General features: G+C 43.3%; 1 protein-coding gene across 1 annotated transcript in view; it reads left to right on the top strand.

The window, feature by feature from the left end:
• The window catches only part of timeless (timeless circadian clock), a 46385-nt gene extending 21319 nt beyond the window's left edge, over positions 1-25066 (top strand). The window contains exons 15-30 of the mRNA XM_069906413.1: positions 1973-2124; positions 4196-4293; positions 4364-4484; positions 8699-8900; positions 9819-9964; positions 10498-10586; positions 10929-11052; positions 13332-13414; positions 13506-13645; positions 14434-14653; positions 15649-15717; positions 16232-16350; positions 20280-20475; positions 20733-20808; positions 22590-22669; positions 24664-25066. Of these exons, the coding sequence (XP_069762514.1) occupies positions 1973-2124; positions 4196-4293; positions 4364-4484; positions 8699-8900; positions 9819-9964; positions 10498-10586; positions 10929-11052; positions 13332-13414; positions 13506-13645; positions 14434-14653; positions 15649-15717; positions 16232-16350; positions 20280-20475; positions 20733-20808; positions 22590-22669; positions 24664-24797 (2049 nt within the window). The 3' untranslated portion in view covers positions 24798-25066. The remainder of the gene's footprint in view (positions 1-1972; positions 2125-4195; positions 4294-4363; positions 4485-8698; positions 8901-9818; positions 9965-10497; positions 10587-10928; positions 11053-13331; positions 13415-13505; positions 13646-14433; positions 14654-15648; positions 15718-16231; positions 16351-20279; positions 20476-20732; positions 20809-22589; positions 22670-24663) is intronic.
• The last annotated feature ends 299 nt before the right edge of the window (positions 25067-25365 follow it).

The raw sequence follows: 25365 nt of genomic DNA, 5'->3' as shown, positions 1-25365 counted from the left end.
CACACATTGGCTTTCCACCTTGTACTATAGCTAAATCGTCATTTGACATCAGTGTTTGAAAGAAAAGTAAACTGTATCAGCAAAATATTCACCCATAAGGAGGTTTACTGATTGAGCTAGATTGTATTGTGTCTGATCTTGCAGCAGAGATTATTGACTGATCCATGAACGACTGAGGTTCTTGTAATTGCCTTGACTAAAATCAGTCAACTTAATTTTGGCCAAGGATTCTGTTTCCAGTGATCAATGAATCTGGAATGAGGAGATATTAATATGGGGGGGGGGAGCTTTTGTTTTACAGCATCTTTAAAAATCTTAGAATGTTAATGAAGTCAGTTCATTGACCAATAAAGAAATTTTGAAGGATATGCAGCCAGTATTTGTAATGTAGGAAACATAGCTAATACATGCACAACAAACTTTCACAAACAGCAACATAATAATGACCAGCAATTACTTGGGTGTTTGAAGGATTACTTGCTGAACTCAGAACCTGCCCCCTCCCCTTCGTCTATACAATTTTCACTGCTTAACATGGATGATCTGAAATTTTTAAATTCAGTCTTTCCATTTTGTATTTGAACTATCCAGATTCTGCCTGCTAAGTATTTCCAATATTCTCTTTATTTCAGATTTCTAGTAGCTGCAGTGTTTAGCTTCCTCAGGTATACTTTAGAGTACTTCCCCCCCCCCCCCCCCCCCATTTGCATTCATCTTGTATTTGCTCAACCAGTGCAGTCACCATTTGTGTCATTCAAGAACAGTATTTTCCCCCCCCCAGCAACTATCAGGCTTTTGAGCCTTCCCTTACTACCTTAATTGTAAACTATTCCGGGACCACAAAAAGACTTGTCTGTGCTATTGCACTATTTCATTTACTGAACTTTTTTTTTCTTGCACTAACTTTAACTATGAATGTTTATAATCTATTTATATTTATGATCTCTTCCTGTTCAGGGGTGATTTAACATATTATTGTACTTCTGTTTTATTTTATTAATTACCTGCTTGGCTGCAGCAAGTAGGATTTTTAGTGCATTGTACTAGTGTGCGTGAGACAATAAACTCATTATCATTAGCTAGTCTTCTCTGGCCAAAATTGTTACATAGGGAAGGCATAAAATGATTCACTTTCTCTTAACTTTACAAACCAGAGGAGTATGATCCAGGGATCAGAGGTGGAGAGGGTGAGCAAATTTAAGTTCTTGGGAGTCACTATCTCGGAGGATCTTTCCTGGACACAACATGCTAATGCCATAGTGAAGAAAGCATGTCAGCACCTCTACTTCCACAGGAGTTTGCGGAGGTTTGGCGTGACATTGGAAACCCTGGCTAATTTCTAAAGATGTGTGGTGGAAATAGTGGAAATGGCTGCATAATAGCCTGGTATGGGGACACCAATACCCCCTGAACTTAAAGTCCAGCAAAAGGTTGTGGACACAGCCCAGGACATCACAGGCAAAACCCTCCCCACCATTGAGAATATCTGCAGGGAACGCTGCCATCAGAGAGCAGCATCAATCATCAAGGACCCACACCACCCAGCACAAGCTCTGTTCTCGCTGCTGCCATCAGGAAGGAGGTCTCGGGGCCACACAACTCACCACCAGGTTCAGGAACAGCCGTTCCCCCTCCACCATCAGACTCCTCAACAAGAAACTCAGAGATTTATTTAAGGGCTCTTACTTCTGCACTTTATTGATTTTTTTTTCTCTTTATCTCTGTATTGCACAGTCAGTTTGTTTGCATTTCTTTATTTGTTCACATGTGTACGTTGAGTTCAAGTTTTTTTTTGCACTCCCAATAAGTGGTAATTCTACCTGGCCTGCAGGAAATAGAATTTCAGGGTTGTATGTGATGTCATGTATGTTCTCTGACAATATATCTGAATCACCCCAGAATCCACCATTGTGTCTGGATTCTTGACTTCCTGAGCTGATTATTTTTTTAAAAAAGTATGTTTGCTCTCCAGGGTCAAGAGTGTCTCCCAGAAGATCTAGTCCCATTTGATGCTGCTTCAGAAATTCCTGTGGAAGAGCAGAGGGCTGAAGCTATGATTCGTATACAGGGTGCAATGCTGGCTGGCAAAGCTGCAGAGGCCCTTGGGCTTCTCCGAGCTGCCCGGTAACTATTTGTTATCTCTAAAGATGCTTGCTTTTTTAAAAAATTTTTGAGATTGTTGGGTACTTTGTATCTCAACTTATCTGACCTGAGGAATTGGACATGCAAATAGGTGCAAGATCAGACTAATAAGTGCATGTGCATCGTGTCCTTGATGAGGTTAAAGCATGTGAACCACTTCAAAGGTGAAATTTGATAATCAATCTAAGGAATTAAATGACCAAAAAGCTTAGTCAAATAGTTCTGGGAAAGTCTCAAAGGAGGTTTGGAGAGAGATCTTCACAGTTTAATGTCGAAATAGCTGAAAGCACCGTCATCAGTGGTGGAGTGGTTTTAAATTGGAAATGTCAAGATTCTTTTATTGTCTTGTAATAAAACAGAAAATGTACTATTACATGAAATTTCCTTTTGTCTGCCACAAGACAGCCCAAGAGTGGCCAGTAGTTTGCCTAGTACCCCTTACAGTAAAAGAAAGAGTAGCAAAAGGGTGCCCCTTCAGAGTCACTGAGTGTCTGTGGATTCAGCTCCAGCACTCCTGCAGCCGCACAAGCCCCAGCAACCATCGGCAACCCAAGCTCCAGATCCAAACTTCCAATACAATCAGGAAGCCTTCAGTGCCGAAAGCCCTTCTGGAGCTTTTCTTGCTCTCAGCACCCTCTTGAGTCCCAGCTCTGATACCTGGTTCCCATGAGACACTAAACACCTTTGCCAGTCCATTGCCATGATCACTGTCCCTATAGCGTCATCTCCTCTGCTTCCCCTTCTCAATTGTTTAAGGGGGGGGTGGTGTTTCTCCCTGTTTGTGGTGCCATGTGCTGCTTCCCCAAGAGTCTGCAACTCCTTAAGGCCACTGTCAGCACTGGTGCTGCCATTTTGGACACAGAGTCTGCTTTTGCAGGAATTAGTATAAAAACACCCACTGGCTCCTTTGACAGGCCGTTTAAAGCCTGTACAGAGCTGTCGGTAAGAGGGCTGGCCATTTAGACCCTGTAGAGGAGCACAGTGTCTCCACTCCCTGCTCTCCCTGGGACCATACCAGTGGCAGCGCTGCCATTTTGTTTGTACGAGAATTGGAGAGCTAAAGGAAATTAGTGGTTGATGAGGAGATGGAGGGCTAAAATTTTCAAAGGACCCATTCCACCGCCCCCTTCCATTGGATCGAAGATGCAAGTACTTAAGAACTTGAACCTCCAGATTCAAGGATCATTTTTTTCCTACTGTTATCAGTCCTTTGAATGGATCTCACGCTGGTTTTTTTTTAAATTGATGTTGGCACTGTCTTTTACATTTTATATTTTTCTCTATTCCTGCACTATTTGTGTACTGGAACAGTACTTCTCTACACTGTTGCCTTATTTATCTATCTATTTATCAATTTATTTATTTATTATTTACACCAACTGCTGTACCAGTTGACTTGCCTGGCTAGAACGCAAAACAAAGCTCTTTACAGTATTTTGTTACATGAATTAAACAATTTAAATAAATGAGACATTGGTAGGCCCTCTTTAAACTTTAAAGGTCACTTTAAGCCAGCAATCATCTATCTAACTTTTCTTTCCACTTTTTCTCTCTCCCTTTCCTATTTTCTGGCAGTTACAGAATTTCAGTTGGCCACAGATTTGACCTTGCTCCTTTGCTCTTATCAGCTAGATGTACCTGAGCAACTTTTATTGCAGTTAGCATTTGTATTTTTACACAGGTTTTCTTTTCATTTTTATCATTGGCATTAAATCTAAAATCAGAACCCGTGTCATAAGATGATTAGTTCCATTGCGTGATGTTTGCTTTCCTGAGTAAATCCATTGTATGTGAACATTTTGTTGAAATATTATGAATAGAAGAAAGGAAAAGATCTAAGTTGTGATTGTTTCCTTTTTTCACTGGGTTTGGCTTTGACTCTGGCCAGATGGTTGTATGTGGCCTGTGTAAAGTGAGTGTGAGCAATCTGAACCTCATTCCAAAGTCTCCAGATTTTTCACAAATTTGGCCATCTCATTTAGACCGCAAAATAAGTGGTGAAATCTGTTGAAGCATCATGCATTGATTGTGCATCTAAATCTTACACCCACAGGGAAGTGTGGCCTGAAGGTGATGTTTTTGGTTCTTCTGATTTACTGCTTGAGGAAGAAACAGAATTACTCCGACAAGTACTCTTTGCTAATTTACCAAGTAAGTATATTACTGTTTTGAAAATTGTCTTGGTTGGAGCTCTTTTTGAATGCTTACATTCATTTCACAGGGCAACCAACTGTTGAAGTTGAAGAAAGTGAAGAATTTCGAGATGAAGAAATAGAAGAGGAAGAAACTGAATCTGTGAGAGTGTCAGAAAGTGAATTTAATTTTTTGGATTATCTCAAGAGGTATAACTTTCTATGAGTTATTGAGGTTATTTTTAAATTAAAGAATATTCGCTCATCTGCAGCTTAATTTTCTTTTCCACCATTCTCTGATATATTTACAACGGACTTCCAAAGTGTTATGCAAACTTTTAAAATAAATCAAATATAGCAGCTTAACAATTTTAAATTTAGACATACAGCATGGTAACAGGCCATTTCAGCCCATGAGTCTGTGCTGCCCAATTTACACTCAATTAACTTACACTCCCAGTTTGTTTCGAACGGTGGGAGGAAATCGGAAATTAGGGTAAAGAATTGAAATAGGCTGAACTATTTGAAGTAAACTCCTACCTACTAGCTGTGGGTGTGCCAAGTTAAAACTTTGTCAGTCAACTCATTTCCTGACTTGCAAGACCATAGCACATAACACATCTCTAAATAATCTGTCCTGATCCTCCATGTTGATGCAATCATGAAGAAGGCTCGCCAGCAGCTATACTTTGTGAGGTGTTTGAAGAGAATCGTTATGTCACCGAAGACTTGAAAATGTTTACAGGTGTACCATGGAGAGCATTCTGGCTGGTTGTATCATTGCCTGGTACAGAAGCGCCAACTCTCAGAACAAGAATAAACTTTAGAGGGTTGTTAACTCGGACTGTGACATCACAGGCACCAGACTTCACTCCAATGAGGACAACTGCAAGAGGTGGGGTCTTAAAAAAGCAGCAAGGGAAAATTGGTGGGTTGGGTGTTGGGTTTTTCCTCCTTTGTCTTTTGTCAGTGAGGTGGGCTCTGCAGTCTTCTTCAAAGGAGGTTGCTGCCCGCCGAACTGTGAGGCGCCAAGATGCACGGTTTGAGGGGATATCAGCCCACCGGCGGTGGTCAATGTGGCAGGCACCAAGAGATTTCTTTAGGCAGTCCTTGAACCTCTTCTTTGGTGCACCTCTGTTTCAGTGGCCAGTGGAGAGCTCACCATATAACACGATCTTGGGAAGGCGATGGTCCTCCATTCTGGAGACGTGACCTACCCAGCGCAGTTTGATCTTCAGCAGCGTGGATTCGATGCTGTCAGCCTCTGCCATCTCGAGTACTTCGACGTTGGAGATGAAGTCGCTCCAATAAATGTTGAGGGTGGAGCGGAGACAACGCTGGTGGAAGCGTTCTAGGAGCCGTAGGTGATGCCGGTAGAGGACCCATGATTCGGAGCCGAACAGGAGTGTGGGTATGACAACGGCTCTGTATACGCTAATCCTTGTGAGGTTTTTCAGTTGGTTGTTTTTCCAGACTCTTGTGTAGTCTTCCAAAGGCGCTATTTGCCTTGGCGAGTTTGTTTATCTCTTTGTCGATCCTTGCATCCGATGAAATGGTGCAGCCGAGATAGGTAAACTGGTTGACCGTTTTGAGTTTTGTGTGCCTGATGGAGATGTGGGGGGGCTGGTTGTCATGTGGGGAGCTGGCTGATGGAGGACCTCAGTTTTCTTCAGGCTGACTTCCAGGCCAAACATTTTGGCAGTTTCCGCAAAACAGGACGTCAAGCGCTGAAGAGCTGGCTCTGAATGGGCAACTAAAGCGGCATCGTCTGCAAAGAGTAGTTCATGGACAAGTTGCTCTTGTGTCTTGGTGTGAGCTTGCAGGCGCCTCAGATTGAAGAGACTGCCATCCGTGCGGTACCGGATGTAAACAGCGTCTTCATTGTTGAGGTCTTTCATGGCTTGTTTCAGCCTTGCTTCACGCCATTATTAATGGAGAGAGCTCATTGCTATATCTGACCCGACCTTGTTGGTTTTCGTGCAGTTGGATAACCATGTTGAGGAACTTTGGGGGGCTTCCGGGGCGCTCTAGTATTTGCCAAAGCCCTTTCCTATTCACGGTGTCGAAGGCTTTGGTGAGGTCAACAAAGGTGATGTAGAGTCCTTTGTTTTGTTCTCTGCACTTTTCTTGGAGCTGTCTGAGGGCAAAGACCATGTCAGTAGTTCCTCTGTTAGTGCGAAAGCCGCACTGTGATTTCTGGGAGAACATTTTCGGCGACACTAGGTATTATTCTATTTAGGAGAATCCTAGTGAAGATTTTGCTCGCAATGGAGAGTAGCGTGATTCCCCTGTAGTTTGAGCAGTCTGATTTCTCGCCTTTATTTTTGTACAGGGTGATGATGATGGCATCACGAAGGTCCTGAGGCAGCTTTCCTTGGTCCCAGCAGAGCTTGAAAAACTCATGCAATTTGACATGCAGAGTTTTGCCGCCAGCCTTCCAGACCTCTGGGGGGATTCCATCCATACCTGCTTCTTTGCCACTTTTCAGTTGTTCGATTGCCTTATATGTCTCATCCAGTGTGGGAACCTCATCCAGCTCTAGCCTTAGGGGCTGTTGAGGGAGCTGGAGTAGGGAGGATTCTTGGACTGAGCGGTTGGCACTGAAAAGAGATTGGAAGTGTTCTGATGGAGATCTTGTCGCTGAGGAGGACTTTGCCGTCTGAGCTGCGCAGCAGGCTTTGGATTTGGGGTGAGGGGCCGTACATAGCCTTTAGAGCCTCGTAAAAACTCCTGAAGTCGCCAATGTCCGCGCTGAGCTGGGTTCATTTGTCGAGGCTAGTCCACCACTCATTTTGGATCTCCCGGACTTTGCGCTGAAGATGGCTGCATGCACGACGGAAGGCTCGTTTCTTCTCTGGCCAAGACGGCTTTGCAAAGTGAGCCTGGTGGGCAGCTCGCTTCTTTGCCAGCAGCTCCTGGATTTCCTGGTTGCTTTCGTCGAACCAGTCCTTGTTTTTCCTGGAGGAGAAGCCCAGTACCTCTTCAGTGGATTGCAGTATGGCAGTCTTCAGCTGATCCCAGAGGTTTTCAGGGGACGAGTCCGTGAGGCGGATTGCATCCTTGAGCTTTGCTTTGACGTTTGCCTGGAAGTTTCCTCTCACTTCATCTGACTGCAAGTTTCCAACATTGAACCTCTTTCTGGGGGCTTTACTGTTCCTGGACTTTGGCTTGGTGAAGGTGGGGCCAGTACTGCGCACACTGCACTCCACCTCAAAGCTCCTTTGCGCAGGCCCGAGGACATGTCCACGTCCTCCCCCTCCATGTCCTCCCCCTCAAAGATGCTCACAAACTCAAGCTAGCATGCTGGAACATCAGAACCATGCTAGACAAGGCTGACAGCCACCGACCTGAACGTCAGTCTGCCCTCATCTCACATAAACTCCTCAGACTTGACATCGACATAGCCGCTCTCAGTGAAGTCCGCCTTACAGATGTAGGCAGCCTCCAAGAACGCGGCGCGGGCTACACACTCTACTGGTCTGGCAAGCCTATGGATGAACAACGCCTATCTGGTGTAGGCTTCATGGTCAAGAACTCCATTGCCTCCAAACTCGAAAACCTCCCGACAGGCCACTTGGACCGGATCATGTCCATGCGACTCCCCCTTCAAAACAAGCGTCGCATCACCCTCATCACTGTCTATGCTCCAACCCTCCAGGCGGAACCAGCAGAAAAGGACAAGTTCTACACTGACCTGCGCAACCTCATTCAACGCACCCCTACAGCCGACAAGGTTGTCATCCTTGGCGACTTCAACGCTCGGGTCGGCAAAGACTCAGAAACCTGGCCAGGAATCCTGGGCAAGCATGGTGTCGGCAAGTGCAACGACAATGGGCGCCTCCTGTTGGAGCTCTGCGCAGAACAGTGGCTTGTCATTACAAACACCCTTTTTCAGCAGAGGGACAGCCTGAAGACTACCTGGATGCATCCCCGATCCAAACACTGGCACCTCCTGGACTACATCCTGGTGCGAGAAAGAGACAAACGAGATGTGCTCCACACCAGGGTCATGCCCAGCGCGGAATGCCACACTGACCACCGGTTTTCACTGTGATGCTGCCACAAAACACCGAATTTTGTGACAATAAATTCGACCTACCAACCAGCTGGCTCTGAATCACAGCTAGACTTAGGACAGTTTGCAAAAAACAAAATGCTTTAAATTTTAAAAAAATGCGAGAAATACTCAACAGTTTAGGCTGTATCTATGGAGGGGAAAACAGACCTGATATTTCAGGTCATTGATCCTGTTTTGATGCAAGGTTATCAAGCCAAAATTTTACCCCTCTCACAGATGCTGTCTGACCTGCTAAGTATTTATTTTGCTTTTCTTAGTCAGGCCAACTCAATTTTGAGAAGAATGAAAACCCTATGTGCATTCACTCACTTTATTTCCTCACAATCCTTTTATCTGTTCTACATAGGTTTGCAAATGCGGCTGTCATGAATTCCTATGTTCTCCTGCTAAAGGACTACCGGCAGAACAATGCTCATACCAACCACTGCATTGTAAAGATGCTCTATCGGATAGCATATGATTTGAAAATGGATGCCCTTCTTTATCAACTTTCGGTATTCCACTTATTCAGTCACATTCTTGAAGACCCAGCAGCTAGTGCATACCAAGTAGGTTGAATTATGGTCATTGTTTAATGATTATGAGTTGGTGAATCATGTAATGAGGCACAAAGTAGTATTTTGGAGCACTGTCCTCTTCCCTCCCCTAACTCTTGCTGACAAAACCTGATCCTGGAACTCTGAAATCAGTGGTGTACCACAAGGTTCATCAATAGGGCCCTTAGATTAATGATTTGGATGTGAACATTGGACTGACTCCTGTCCACCTGGTCTCATTAATACCAAAGCTGCATTGTTTCATCGAGCACTTTCAATCTGTCTGCTGTAATAATGAGGGCCACTTCAATTCTACACCCCATTCCCATGCTGACCTAACCGTCCATGGCCTTGTGCATTGCCAAACAGAGGCCACCCCCAAATTGGAGGAACAACATCTAATATTCCACCTGAGCATTCTCCTACCAGATTACATTAACATAGATTTGTCCAGTTAGATCTTTCTCTCTCTATTTCTTTCCCATGCTTTCCCTTTCACTCACACTCTTCAGCGCACGCACTCTTTTTCACTCCCCCCCGCCCCCCCCCCATTCAGAGAGCAACCTCCCCATCACTTCTCAGCTTATTTTCTCTTCTGACCTCTCACTCATCTATCTGTGACCTCCTGCCCGTTGGCCTGCGCTCCTTCCCCCCCCCCCTCCTCTCCTCCCCCCCCCTCCTCTCCTCCCCCCTTTTTTTTATTCACACACCTGCCTGCTTTTTGTCATATATTGATGAAGGGCTTAGGCCTGAATTGTTGGTTACATCCTTTTGCTTCCTATAGATACTGCGTGACCTGCTTAGTTTCTCCAGTACTTTTGTGTATTGCACTACATCCAGAATTGTGATCTTGGAGCCCATTCATTTCTTTCAAGATGCAACAAAGTGATCCATGTTTAGTGATTAATCCCTGTTTTGTTTTCCTAACAGGAGCTAGTCAAGTTCTCCAGATATGTCTTGAATCGGTTCTTTATTTTAGCCGCCAATAACAGCAAGGCTTTTGTGGAGTTGCTTTTCTGGAAAAATATTGCAACCATTCGAGAAATGACTGAGGGTTACAGGAAAGATGAGGAAAGGCAAGTGCATTGATCAAGAAAACATGGAGATTTTTTATTTTGTTGTGCTAAAACTGAAGTGGACCATCTAAAATAAGGACCCACACAGGCTACCATAGAGTCCAAATAAAATAAGGATTGTCATTTCAATGATAGCAACAGTGAGTCATCTTTACAACTCAAACTTCAGACTAATTGATAATTTCAAATTAAAGTGGCTTGATTCCAGCCTGCGTGGATCAAAAATGGTGCTTGTTTGACCATAATATGAGCAGGAGAAGGTTGCTTGGCCCTTCACTCCTGCCCCACCACTCAATATGATCATGACTAATCTAACCCAGACCTTATCTCCTCTTCTGTTTGAGTTACCCATAAACAAAAATGGTCTGATCATCCAAAGATGGTTTAGTTGTCAAAATGGTCTTCACTGACCCGCCTAATAGTGCACTGCTTCACTTAATAGACTAGAAGATGATGGTGCAACAGTGTAGTCCACAACAGGGGCAAAAACAATTAATTGCATGTGTGATGGTGAACATTTATGACTTTTTCAGTGTGACAAATAAAAGGGCTCCAACGTGGTCATCAGACGAAGAGCAGGAACTTGAAACATTATATCTAAAGTTCAAAAATGAAGATGGAGGTATGTGTTCTCTTTGGGGTCATTTATGAATATATCTTGCATCAAGAAATCGACTCCACTTTCCAAAAGTAGTTTGATGTGTCTGATTAAATTCCAGCTTTTAAAGCTTGCGGTCAAAAGAAGGATATTTTGATCCATTGTGACTGTACCAGTTCTTCAGTGGTTATCCAATTATTTACTTTTATTTGCTCTTTCCCAGATCCCCAGTAATTCTTCCCCGTTTCAGTAAGTTGGATTTACAATGCAGACTTCTCAAAGCTTCAGAGGAATGTTAATGATATGGCACTACTATGGATGCAAAATCTGGCATTGTATTGCATAACAATTTTTTTTCTTATCCAGATAAAGACGTGATTGACCACATCATGGAACACCTCAAAAATGAGACAAGGACCAGAAAGCAGATTGCTGCTAAACTTGTTCAGTTGAACCTGGTGAACAGTATAAAAGATGTCAAACGTGTCAAGTAAGTACATTATTGGAGTATAGGAGAATGAGGGGGGATCTCATGGAAACATTTGGAATGCTGAAAGGATTGGACAGAGTCGATGTGAATAGGATGTTTCCCTTGGTAGGTGAGTCCAGGACAAGAGGGTACAGTCTTGGAATTAGGAGGCACCTATTTAAAACAGATGAGGAGAAATTTCTTTTGCCAGAGGGTTGTGGATTTTTTTTTTAAATTTTAATTTCCCCCCCCCCCTTTAAGACAGGGTTGTGGATTTGTGGAATTTGTTGCCACATACAGCTGTGGAGCCATGATCAATGGGGGAGATTGATAGGTATCTAATGAGTCAAGGTGTCAAGGGATATGGGGAAAAGGCTGGAATTTGGAACTAGATGTGAGAACGGTTTAGCTCAGGGTAGATTTATGGAGCAGACTCGATAGCCCGAATGGCCTGCTTCTGTTCCTTAATCTTGTGAACAAATTTGACATACTGACCATAAGCTGGAAACTTTGTCATTTGGCTTAAAGGGTTTTCTTCGGTATCAAGCTTTAATTGACTTAGGCAATAAAACTTTTAATTGGAGTTCTATGAAGATGGATGCACAGTTGGTGTAGCGGTTCTCTTTGGCTTAGCTTCGCGGACGAAGATTTATGGAGGGGGTAAATGTCCACTCAGCTGCAGGCTCGTTTGTGGCTGACAAGTCCGATGCGGGACAGGCAGACGCGGTTGCAGGGGAAAATTGGTTGGTTGGGGTTGGGTGTTGGGTTTTTCTTCCTTTGCCTTTTGTCAGTGAGGTGGGCTCTGCGGTCTTCTTCAAAGGAGGTTGCTGCCCGCCAAACTGTGAGGCGCCAAGATGCACGGTTTGAGGCGATATCAGCCCACTGGCGGTGGTCAATGTGGCAGGCACCAAGAGATTTCTTTAGGCAGTCCTTGTACCTTTTCTTTGGTGCACCTCTGTCACGGTGGCCAGTGGAGAGCTCGCCATATAACACGATCTTGGGAAGGCGATGGTCCTCCATTCTGGAGACGTGATCCACCCAGCGCAGCTGGATCTTCAGCAGCGTGGACTCGATGCTGTCGACCTCTGCCATCTCGAGTACTTCGACGTTAGGGATGAAAGCGCTCCAATGAATGTTGAGGATGGAGCGGAGACAACGCTGGTGGAAGCGTTCTAGGAGCCGTAGGTGATGCCGGTAGAGGACCCATGATTCGGAGCCGAACAGGAGTGTGGGTATGACAACGGCTCTGTATACGCTTATCTTTGTGAGGTTTTTCAGTTGGTTGTTTTTCCATACTCTTTTGTGTAGTCTTCCAAAGGCGCTATTTGCCTTGGCGAGTCTGTTGTCTATCTCGTTGTCGATCCTTGCATCTGATGAAATGGTGCAGCCGAGATAGGTAAACTGGTTGACCGTTTTGAGTTTTGTGTGCCCGATGGAGATGTGGGGGGGCTGGTAGTCATGGTGGGGAGCTGGCTGATGGAGGACCTCCGTTTTCTTCAGGCTGACTTCCAGGCCAAACATTTTGGCAGTTTCCGCAAAACAGGACGTCAAGCGCTGAAGAGCTGGCTCTGAATGGGCAACTAAAGCGGCATCGTCTGCAAAGAGTAGTTCACGGACAAGTTTCTCTTGTGTCTTGGTGTGAGCTTGCAGGCGCCTCAGATTGAAGAGACTGCCATCCGTGCGTGTAGCAGTTAATGCCATGCCTTACAACGCCAGCCATCAGGACTAGGGTTTGAATCCCGCGCTGTCTGTAAGGAGTCTGTACGTTCTACCTGTTTCTGCGTGGGTTTCCTCTGGGTGCTCTGGTTTCCTCCCACCGTTTGAAACGTACTGGGAGTGTAGGGTAATTTGGCGGCACAGGCTTGTGGGCTGAAATGGCCTATTAACATGCTGTATGTCTACATTTTTTAAAAATATATGTTTTCACCTACTATTATTCATTTTGTACACTTGTCCTTGCTATACGGTTGGACAGGACATGGTGATTTCTCAAATGGCAGAAAATTTGAGGCCAAGTTGTCGTATGATATTCTTGATCACATCTTAATGGATGATCTTGGAGCAGAATTATTGGTGGCTGGGAATGTGGTCTTCATTGAGGCCATGGATGCTGTGGCTCTCTGAAAGGGAAGGAAAGAGTTGTCGAATGCTCTTTATGTTGTCTTCCTTTGACCTCAAGCAGTTTCTTCAGTCTGTCTATATGAGGTTTTGTGATGGGCAAAGCACTTCCAACCAAATTATGGGGGATGTATAGTTATTGTGTCTTAATTTTAATGCTCTTTGCTTTTGTTGTTTTGAAGGAAAGGAACTAAAATCGTGCTTTGGAGAGAAGAGCAGGAAATGGAGCTTGAGACATTGTTTGTGAAGTTCAGAGGATCAGATGGTACATTGATTTTTGTTTGTGTGTAGCTGGAATTTATTTGCTTGTGGCTTTTTGAAAAACATTGACTGAAAGGTATCTTTTTGATCCTAAGATGTGCTTGGTAATATTATGAGAAACATAACCCACAAGCGATCCAGAGCGAAAATTGTTGATAAGTTGATCAGTATGGGCCTCATTTCCAATAGAAAGGAAATCTACAAGAAGAAGAAGAGGAAGAAGTCAGAAAGTCAGGTACTTCTGTGTTTCTATGATGTTGTAGTGGATGATGAGACATTTCTTCTCCCAGAGTGTTAACCCTGTGCTATTCTTCCACAGAAGACATCTGAAGGCAAGTTGATAAATATATTCAAGAAGACTAAATAGTTCAAGGCATACAGGCGAAAGCAAGAATAGGAAACTGAACTTGGATGGCTGGTCATGATCATATTGAGTAGTGGATAGGCTCAAAGGACCAAATGACCTGTGCTTGCTCTTAATTTCTTTGATTGGTGTGAAAAGCTCTCCTTCAAAATTCCTAGTTCCCTCTTTGTTTTGTTTTTGTAATCTTATTGACTGGCAGACCAAGCTCCCTCACAAGAGGAAGTTGTTTTCTCTCATACATATGGTCCCTCAGTTTTTTTTTAAACTTGATGATTGGAACTCAAATGATTTGATTGACACTCAGTTGTTTGAAAAACACAACCTCCTCCCCACCAGTAGATTTGGGTAAAATTTAGTCCAGTTTTATTTGGGATACTGGACTCTGACAATTCTTGAATTTGAAATAATTCTGAGACTTCCTGTCAGAGGGAATTCTGCTGCTTGTGCCTAAGTTTTAGTTATTATGTTTAATGTGATCTTTTCCAAGTTCATTGCTTTAAATGTTTTTAAATAGATCGTTGTGTTTGTGTTTATTTGATTGAAATTGATTTTTAAAAAATTCCTCTGCATTTGCCTTGGTGGTATGGGAAGAATTGTTATTGAAAGGGAGCTGACTTTCCCTGAGTTATAAAGTTTCTCACTGTAAATTGTTACTTCAGGGGGAAGAAGAAGATTTTCTAAATGATGTGGGATATGATCCAAATCGGGGCTTGGTTGAGGAGGATGAACTGGACGAAAATGACAGCAGTGCAGATGAGAGGGGAGAGCAGAACACCAAATCCAGACCAAGATATGCTACAAAAGGACATATCCAGACGACTGGTGAAAAGGAGCCTGACCCAGCAATTCCAGCTCTCTGCTGCAAACTTAAGCAGCAAGGTCAAATTTTAAATTAAAACTCAGTCTTTCTGTTGGTTCTGTACAAATGTTTTGGGGAAAAATATGCACATCCTCTTGTGAGATGGAACAGAATGGCAATGTGGTTTTGCTTAGGTTCAATTGCAAAATTAATCTGAGAGTGAGGTTGTGGATACGAGCAGTAAAAGGATAGAGAAGATATGGAAAGGGTTGCTGGGTGGTGCCATGAGGTCACAGCGTTCTTTTGGTTGTTGGACCTGGGTTTGAGTCTCGTCTTAAGACCGTCTTAATCCAATTAAGCATTGATGCACCTCATCTAATTGATGTTAAAGCTGTAATTTCTCTTAGTTTCATAGAAAGGCGCAGTACAGAACCGGGCCCCTTGTCCCTAAGCGAAGAATAGCAGCTGTGGTGCTTATCTACATTCATCCCATTTGCTTGAGGTCCCATTCCTGTTGCTTCTATTATCTTATCATTGTGGTGGTGCTTCAGTTGTTTTTGTTGAGAAACACTTGGCTCCTTTCGCCTTTTCAAAATAATGGTCAGGAAGCTGGATGTGTAGAAAGATTTGCCCAGTTTCCCTTCCAATTCAGCAAGAATCTTGAGTTTCTGAAGAAACCGCCCAAATGATTTTGGTTTAAATGTGGCAAATGAGTGACCTGCTGAGTTTCTCCAGCACATTTGTGTATTGCACTCGACCTCAGCAAATGAACAGCAAATGCTTTAATCCTGGTTTGTAAGGATAATGGTGAAGGGATGGGATAATGTGAGCTTCAGTCGATTAAAATACAGTAAAACCCCTGTTAATCAGAATTCAAGCAACCTGCAAAAAAAATCGCAGAAAATAAATAAGTAAAAAATACAGATGCTTAAACTTGGCACGCCTTATCATTAGCCAATCACGCAACACGCAATCTCAAACCACCGGAAAATTCACTTCACCAGCATCTACCATTCCCCATAGGTGCCAGATACCAGGGGTTTTTATGGTAATTGATTTCACTTTCTCATTACAGGTCTCACAGGTCCTCTCTTGTGGCTGCAAAATTGCCTCAACAGAATGGCGGACAAACGAGAAGATGATGGTCAGTGAATTCTTCATATCCTTTTGCTTTACTCTAATGGAATTGCAAGTGTCCCATGAAAAACACTCCCATCGGCCTAAACATTTAAATAAATTACAAGTTAAGAACATCTGAAAGTTATTACATCCATAGTAACCCAGCTGAGTTCTTAGCAAGTAGTGTTTCTGGTGACATATTTCAGGCCAGCATGTATAGAGAGAAAGAAAAACGTGCATTGCTGCAGTGTCTCCATTTTAAAATTCTTAGCCTTGTTTATAGATTCTTCATGGCTTCTCTGTGATCTTCAGTCTGACATACCTCTGATTCTGTTCCCTTGGTTTTCCTTGAATTTAACTGAGCAGCAGAATTTCTTTAAATCTGTCTGCCTTTCTCTTCTTTGAGACCTTATTGCAACCTCTCTCTGATCAAGCAGCCTGAATGTACTTGCTCTTTCTCTGTGAAATGGTCCATGTTCTGGCTTGCGTTATTTTGTCTTCCTCTCTTTCATGGTTTGGTAAATCTGATTCTGTTGTAGGTACCTTAATTGCTGTGCCACTCGTCCCCTTGTCTGAAGAAAATGAAGATGCTATGGAGCACGAGGTGTTCCAGAAACTTCTGAAGAAAGTTGGAATCCGACCCCCTGCTGACGAACAGGTAAATTACATGATATACAAGGGATTCTGAATGCTCATTAAATGAAACTGGTCAATGAATGTGTTTGTCCTTTTATTGGTGTAGCACTGCTGTGTTTTAAGAAACATTTGTTTGTACAGTCACTGCTGCGGTGTAAATATAAACAGTTTGTAGTAGGACCATCAAAATCTATAGCACAGTACAGGCCCTTCAGCCCACAATGTTGTGCCAACCTAATAATTTACTCTAGCAACTGCCTAGAATTCCCCGACTGCATAACCCTCCATTTTTCTCAGTTCCATGTACCCATCTAACATCTTCTTAAAAGAGCCTATTATACCTACCTCCACCACCATTACCCGCAGCACATTCCATGCACTCACCACTGTCTGTGGAAAAACTTTCTTCTTGCATCCCCTTGTACTTATTCCAAAGCACCTTAAAACTATGCCCCCTCATGTCAACCATTTCAGTCCCAGGGAAAAGCCTTTGGCAACCCACATAATCAATGCCTCTCCTCATCTTATCTGACTCTACCAGGTCACCCCTCATCCCCTGTCGCTTCAAGGAGAAAAGACCCAGTTTATTCAACTCATCCTCATAGGGCATGCTCTGCAACATCCTTGTAAATCTCCTCTGCACCCTCTCTATAGCACCCACACCTTTCCTGTAGTGAAATAACCAGAACTGAAAATATTCCAAGTTGAATAGATCTTGCATTGCTGCAACATTACCTCATGGCTCTTGGAACTCAGTCCCATGGTTAATGAAGTCCAACACACTGTATGCCTTCTTAACAACATTTATCTGAGTGATGTTTGTGTAGTCATGATAACACTACCAAGTGTATGGTTTAGTTCAAGTGTAAGTTTATCATCTGACTGTACATATACAACTAGTATTTTTCTGAACCACAGTGCATGCGCGCACAGTCATGACTCGTTTGTGTACAGTTATAATATTTAACATAAATGTGTATAGATATTTTGGGATGAATTACTCGGTTGCAAGATATGTTCATCAATCTCACAGCCTGTGGGAAGAAGCTATTTTTCAGCCTGGCAGTCCTGAATTTGATGCTCTTGTAAGAGCTTTGAAAAAAGGAGACATGAGGTTACTTTGGCAGATAATGTGATGGTAAACCGAAGGGTTTTTACAAGTATGTTAAAAGTAAAAGGATAGTAAAGGACAAAATTGGTCCCCTAGAAGATAGAGTGGTCATCTGTGTGTGGAGCCTCACAAGATGGGGTAGATCTTGAAGTTTTTTTGGCATATAGGTGAGGTGCCAGAGGATTGGAGGGTAGCTCACGTTGTTCTGTTGTTTAAAAAAGGCTCCAAAAGTAAACCAGGAAATTACAGGCTGGTTGTCAGTCATGGGTAAATTATTGGAGGGAGTTCTCAGAGATTGGATATACAAATATTTGACCAGCCAAGGGCTGATTAAGGATGGCTTTGTGCGTGGTAGGTTGTGTTTAATGAAGCTTATAGAGTTTTTGAGGAGGTTACCAAGAAAGATGAAGGAAAGGCTGTGGATGTTGTCTACATGGACTTTAGTAAGGCCTTTGACAAGGTCCCACATGGGAGGTTAGTTCAAAAGGTTCAGACACTAGGTATCCATGGAGAGGTTGCAAACTGGATTCAAAATTGGTTGAATGGGAGAAGACAAAAAAAGTTAACATACTTACCTTGTGTGATCGTTTACACATGATCATTTTTACACAGTCTTCCTGTGTTCCGGAGTTTGTCAGCGAGGAAATGTATTCATTAGGCTTATTTCCTATGGAGTGCCTATGGTCAATTCAGATTGTAGCTGCTCTGTAAAAATGTGTTGGGGTCCTGGTAGAAAAATTATGGGATGGAATTTGTGTAATAAATTCTGTCTCAATATTTTTACACTGCCAGCAGAGCAGAAAATTTGTGAAAATTTTCTGCTTCTCAGCGGCTGTGTAAAAGTGCCTAGAGACTGGTAGTGGATGATTGCTTCTCAGACTGGAGGCCTGTGACTAGTGGTGTGCCTCGGGGATTGGTGCTGAGACCATTGCTGTTTGTAGTCTATATCAATGAGCTGAATGATAATGTGGGAAATTGGATCAGCAAGTATGCTGATGACACTAAGATAGGAGGTGTTGTCAGCGAGGAAGGCTTTCAAAGCTTGCAGAGGGATCTGGACCAACTGGAAAAATGGGCCAGAAAGTGGCAGATGGAATTTAATGTAGACAAGTGGGAGGTGTTGCAATTTGGAAGGAAAACCCAAGGTAGGACGTGCACAGTAAATGGTCGGGAACTGAGGTAAATCACAAAATTCTATAGACACTGTGGTTGAAGTAAAAATGCAAAATGCTGGAGAAGCTCAGCAGGTCAAACAGGGTCCTTTAGTAGCAACGGCAAAGACACATAACTGACATTTCAGGCTGGAACCCTTCATCAAAGAATGAGAAAATGCTGGCAAGAGTCCAAACAAAAGAGGGGGGGGGGAGAGGGGGATGGGAAAGGCAGGAGATGATAGTTGGAGAAAGGGGGTGGGGGAGGGCCAACAGCAATGAGGGGGAGAGGGTGGATGACAGGGCTGAGTGGATGAAAGAACTGGAAAGACAGGAAAGGGGGAGGGGAAAGAAAAGTCAAGCAGGTTTAATGGAAAGCAGTAAAGGGTGGCCAGACTGAAAATAAGATATTGTTCCTCCAATCTGCAGGTGGTCGGGCACAGTACATAAGGCCATGGAGAGACATGCGAGCGTGGGAGTGTGACCCAGAATTGAAATGGTTGGCCACTGGGAGGTCACTGTGGTTGCAAACAGAGAGGAGGTTCTGAGCGAAGCGATCTCCCAATCTGCAACCGGTCTCTCTAATGTAGAGAAGGCCACAAAGGGTGCGCCAGATGCAGTAAATCAGTCCTCTGGATTCACAAGTGAAGTGTTGCTTCATGTGAAAGGCCTGTTTAGGGCCCTGGACTGTGGTGAGAGAGGACATGTGGGTGCAGTTGTTGCACTGGGGAAGGTGCCAGGGGTATGATGGATGGGGAGGGATGTGACGTAGGGCACTGAAGAGTGTGGAAGACCAAAGGGATCTGGGAATACAGGTACATAATTCCCTGAAAGTGGCGTCACAAGTAGACAGGGTTGTAAAGAATGCTTTTGACATCTTGGCCTTCATAGATCAAAGTATTGAGTTGGGATGTTATGGAGAGGTTGTATAAGACATTGGTGAGGCCAAATATGGAGTATTGTGTGCAGTTCTGGTCACCAAACTACAGGAAGGATATCAGTAAGATTGAAAGACTGCAGAGAAGATGTTGCGGGTCTTGAGGAATTGAGTTACAGGGAAAGATTAAACAGGTAGGGACTTTATTCCTTGGACCGAAGGAGAATGAGGGGAGATTTGATAGAGGTTTACAAAATTATGAGGGTTATAGACAGTAAATGTGAGTAGACTCTTTCCACGTAGATTAGGAGAAATAAATACAATAAGTCATGGCTTAGAGTGAAGGGGGAAATATTTTTTGGGGAACCTCTTCACTCAGAGAGTGGTGGGAGTGTGGAACGAGCTGCCATCTGACGTGGTAGATGCATGCTCACTCTTAAATTTTAAGAATAAATTGGATAGATACATGGATGGGAGAGGTCTGGAGGGTAATGGACTGGGTACAGCTCAGTGAGACTAGTGGAATAATGTTTTGGCACATACTAGAAGTGCTGAATGGCCTGTTTTCTGTCCTGTAGTGTTCTATGGTTCTTTTGTGAACCAAAAGGTTGATTTGGTGATGCAACAGATTGTGAATTTTAATTAGTTTTAAATCTTTTTCACTTTCGAGGTTTAGGTCAACCAAAAATTGGTGCGTAGAATGGTAGTTATTGTAAATGTATTACTTTTCTTTATTCTTTTTGTTCTTTTCTCATCACTTCCTTTACAATCATTTCTGCATTGAATGCTTTTTCAACAAACATTTCTTCCAGGAAACCTTTTGGAGAATATCTGCTAACCTGAGTGCTGTGCAATTGCGTAAGATTGCTTCAGTTATCACCTTGCAAGATGATGGTTATGAAGGAGGAGTAGCCGAAGAAGGGGATGGAAGTGTCAGTGCAGGTCATAAGTCTGAGGCCTTGCGAGCTTTTGTGATGGCCAGGGAAAGGCAAGCATCTACTGTTAAAGGTATTGATGGAAATAAATTTAAATAGCTTTGCAACTGAAATTTGTGTTCCAATTTTTGGCTTGCTGGAGAGTTTTGTAATTTATGACTTGTGATAACACTTGTGCATGCTGTTTTGGGGATCTATTGAAGAAACTGTGATTATAAAGTAAAGGCTAAGCAAGTTTCAAAAAAATCTAAGGGAAAGTGGGGAGAGGAGAGGGGAAATAATTGGTGAATACAAAGCACAGTGATGTTTGTATTTATTTATAACTTGCAGCTGGTGAGGGTAAACCTAAGGAGAACGCTAGAAGTGCCTTCGAATCTGTCTCTGGATCAGACTCTGACACCAAAAGGCAAGTGATAAGCCATGGCTTTTGGTAAACTTCAGTGCACTGAGCCTGATGGTCCAGCATCAGCAGTATATTATGGAGTGGGAAGAATCCATTCTAAAGACCACTAAGCAAATAGGGGGAAATTTGGCAACAAACAAAATGTAAGGGGGAGGTTAAAACATTGCTGTGCGGAGAGATCGGGGATCCAGGTCCGTGGTTCAGTGAAAGTAGCCGCATGAGTAGGTGTATGGGATGCTGGGCTTTAATGAGCGGGACACTTGAGTACCGGTACAGGGGTCGAGGTCATGTTGCAGAAATATAAGACTTGCCTTCGGCCACACTTGGAATACTGTGTGTGGTTTTGGTCGCCCATTACAGGAAATGGCTTTGGACAGGGGACAAGAGGTTCCCCAGGATGTGGCCTGGATTGGAGGGGATGAGTTCTGGGGAGAGGTCAGACAAACCTAGGTTGTTTCTCTGGAGTGTTGACAGCTGAGGGACAATCAGAATTTTTATCCCCCCAAGGTTAAAATGTCACACACTAGAGAACATGTGTTTAGGGGGGGTGGGGTGGGTGGTTTAAGGGAGATATGCGGGGCAAATATTTTACACAGAGGGAGGTGGGTGCCCGGAACGGGCTGCCAGGCTAACGGTGGAAGGAGATACAATAATAGAGTTTAAGAGGCTTTTAGACACATGCATATATGAATAGAGTGAGATCTATCAGGTTCAAGCAGTGGAGTTTTAGTTTGATTTGGACATAATTTTCAGCACAGATACATGGGCTGATAGGCCTGTTCCTGTGCTGTTCTGTGTTGGAATCTTCATAATGATCAAGAAGGAATGGAGAGGCTTGGAACTAAATTACAAGAAAATAGATGATGCACAAAGCTTGCTTCATCCCAGGCCAAAAAAAGAAACTTACTGGGGGTGTAGATTAATTGGGTGTAAATTGGGCAGCGCACACTCGTGGGCCGAAATGACCTTTTCACTGATTTCAAGAATTCTTAGTGAACTGCTTTTGGGGAAAATTTTCAATCAGTTGGTTTTGATCCACATTGCAGTTTGGCACAAACCATTAATCTCACCCAGACCAAAAACCTTGGTGTGCCACTGGGACATTTCCCATGCCAAACAAGTAGTATTCTGGGATTAAAGTTTAAGGTGTATTTGGGGCTGAGTGAAAGAAGTTTTTAACTTTCTCTTCATTCCATACTTGATGCAGATGTGTAACTGAGCCTTGAGATGGGGAAGGGGACAAAAAATGCAACACTCAACAAAAAATTGCTGTGAGGTGTCTGCTGGAGAAATGGATGTAAATTAAATAATTTTTGTCCCAGAGAGAATGGGAGAAAAATTATTAGATTTGTGGCAGGGGCTGCAAGGTCAGATTGGAGAGCCTGAATTGTTCTTGAAACAAGGAAGGTTATGTTTGTGTTTAGAAAGGGCAAAAGCTACAAGAAAGAAACCTTATCAATGAAAGTCGAGAATTCACTGCTGCCTCCGCACATGAAATTAGATAGGGACTTGAGGCACATAGTTTATAAGGCTACAGGATGAAGGGATAACAGGATAAATTGAACTGTGAAGAGCTGGCATAGACATTTTGATGAATGGCCTTCCTTTTTGTTCGTCTGTGTATTGTTTGAATACAACTTGCTCTTCCACAGATGGTGCTTGACTTGCTGAGTTCTTCCAGCATTTTTTTTTTGTTTGAGATTCCAGTACCTGTTCAGCTTTCATTGACAATCTGCGCATCCACAGTGCAGATTAAGATCAGATTATACTTTTCCCTTTTTCAGTGACAGTGAGAAAACAAGACATAAACATTTCCTGAAGCGATGTCGTGTGTTTGACAGTGATGATGAAGTGGATGCTGCAGGTAAGATTTGTTTTCCTTCATTTTGTTAACTTGCACTTTTTTCCCCACTTCGTGGCTGTTCTGGATAAAGTTAATTTCATGATTATCAGCAAAACAAACCAATTTCTGGATTTTGCTGCATTGATTCCCCAATACTAATAAAAACACAATGAATCAGAAAGCCTAGAGCCATTAACTATTAATTCCTCAAAACTGGAATTAAAAACTTGGTACACTGACATAAAGTACTGGAAACACTCAGTAGATCAGGTAGTATCAATGACCATTTCAGGTTCACTTCATTTCCCCCATGGGGAAGGCCTTAAGACTCTCCCCTTCTTTGCTGATAATAAATTCAGCCAGTTCCCCCCTCCCAACATCTGCCTGACAGGACTGGTACTCGCCCTTTAATGACTTCTCCCACTTTCTGCAAATTGAAGGTGCAGATGTTGGTACTCTTATGGGTCCCATCGCTCCCTGTGTTTTTGTTAGGTGCATGGAACAATCCATGCTGCCAGCCTACACAGGCAAGGTTCCTTTACTCTTTCTCTGCTACATTGACGACTACATTAGTACTGCCTCCTGTGCCCACGATGACCTCACCAGCTTTATCCACTTTGCTGCTAACTTCCACCCTGACCTCAGATTCACTTGGTACATCTCTGGTAACTCTCACCCCTTTCTTGATTTCTGCCTCCATTTCGGGAGAAACTGTCAAGAGGCATCTTTTATAAACCCACTAACTTAGTTACCTGGACTACACTTTTCACACTCTGTTTCCTGTTAGGATTCTATTCCTTTCTCACAATTCCTCCGTTTCCACCACATTTGCTCCCCAGACGAGTTTTTCTATTCCAGGCAATCTGAGATGTCCTTCTTTTGCCATTAACTTCACCCTCACCCACATCTCCTTTATTTCCTACACCTCTGCCCTGGCCCCCACCCCCAACCCAAATGCAACCAGGTCAGGATTCCCTCGTCCTCGCTATCACCCACCAGCCTCCGTATTAAACATATTCTCCGCAATTTCCTTCAATGCAATCGATCCCATCACCATATGCATCTTCCCCTTTGCTTTCCGTAAGGATCACTCCTTCTGCGATTCCCTTGTGCAATCATCCCTTCCCAACAACCACCCACCTTGCACTTATCCCTATGTTTGCACTGAGTGTAACATTTGCATCCACAGCTTCTCCCTCGCCACCATTCAGGGCCCCAAATAGTTATTTCAAGTGAAGCAACATTTCACCTGTGAATCTGTTGGGGTCATTTACTGCATCCAATGCTCCTGATGCAGCCTCCTCTGCATCAGAGAGACTGGATGTGGACTGGGAGATCACTTCATTGAGCACCTTCACTCTGTCTGCTGCAATAGCAAGGACCACCTAATGGCGAAACCACTCCCCACTCTGTCCATGGTCTACTGTACTGTAGGGTTGAGGCCATCCATAAATTGGAAGAATGACATCTTATATTCCATCTCGGCAGTCTCCAACCAGATGACATCAATATCAAACTCTAATTTCCAGTAATAGCTCACCCCCCCCCCCCCCCCCCCCGCCTTGTTTTCTAACTTGCCTCTCTTTGCTTTTCCAGATCTCTCGAACCCCATTCCTCTGGCCCTTCCTTTACCCTTGCATGCTCTCTCCACCTGTCCACCACCCACACCTACCTTCCTCCAGCTCCCCACCCAATTTCTTTCATTCCTCCTATCTGAATGCATCTTCCTCTGCCCCTTCCTTTCATCACCTCCGAGCTTTATTTCTGCCTCCCACCTCTACTCACCTGTCACCTTCCAGGTCATGCTCTCTCACTCTTATTTGGATTTCTGTCCTCTGTCTTGCTATTCCTCACTAAGATGACCTGCAGAGTATTTCCAGTATTTTCTAGTTTATTTTTAGATACCTGCCTTTTACAATTTTTTGCTTTTGGGGAGAGAATAGAATGCATATAAAACATGAATGAGAGTTGGTACTAACCCCAGCATTTTATTGATCTTGGTCATGGACCTTCAGTTGAAGACACACCTGAAGTGGAAGCAATGGAAGACTCTGAGCCTAACTCTGAGGCATCCGACTCCAAACTCACCCACAGAGTGATGAAAAGACTGAGGCGAGCAATTGATGATGATGGTGATGATCTTGATTAACCATGATGAACTTTAATCATTTGGAAGGATTTTGAACACTGAATCAGACAACCGGTAACATAACCAAGAAGTCACTGTCATCAACAGATACAAATGTTCCTTATACAAGTTTTATAAGCATTTCATTCAAAGAATGCAATGTACAATTATACATTTTATCTCTCTTAAAGCATCCTTGTTTTGTAGTCACATAATCTTTAGTAATAATGTTAAGTTGTTTAAAGCTAATAAAATAAACCTATACAGGTTTGAAAGCCTCCTGTTTTAAAGACGTGTCCTGATATCTTGTAAGTGAAAAAGAGCAGTATAGCTTTAAGAATGATAGCAGCAGTACTTGCCGGTGTTGGAAATATACGTAAAGTGGATGTTGGTGTTGTCAATTTAAACCCAACAAGTTGATTTTTGTTGGTGGGGGGAAGCGTGTGTTGGTTGGGCTTTAAAGATATGGGGGTGGTTATTTTAACTGTGAGCCCTAATTGGCACGGTTAGCACAACACTGTTACAGCGGCAGTGATCAGGATTTGGATTCAAATCCCGTGCATCGATTTCCTCCCACCCTTCAAAACTT

This window comes from Narcine bancroftii, chromosome 12 (assembly GCF_036971445.1).
Source record: "Narcine bancroftii isolate sNarBan1 chromosome 12, sNarBan1.hap1, whole genome shotgun sequence".
In the NCBI taxonomy this organism is placed as follows: domain Eukaryota; kingdom Metazoa; phylum Chordata; class Chondrichthyes; order Torpediniformes; family Narcinidae; genus Narcine; species Narcine bancroftii.
Note: the sequence above shows the minus strand (reverse complement) of the source record. Positions and strands in the feature narration are given on the sequence as shown.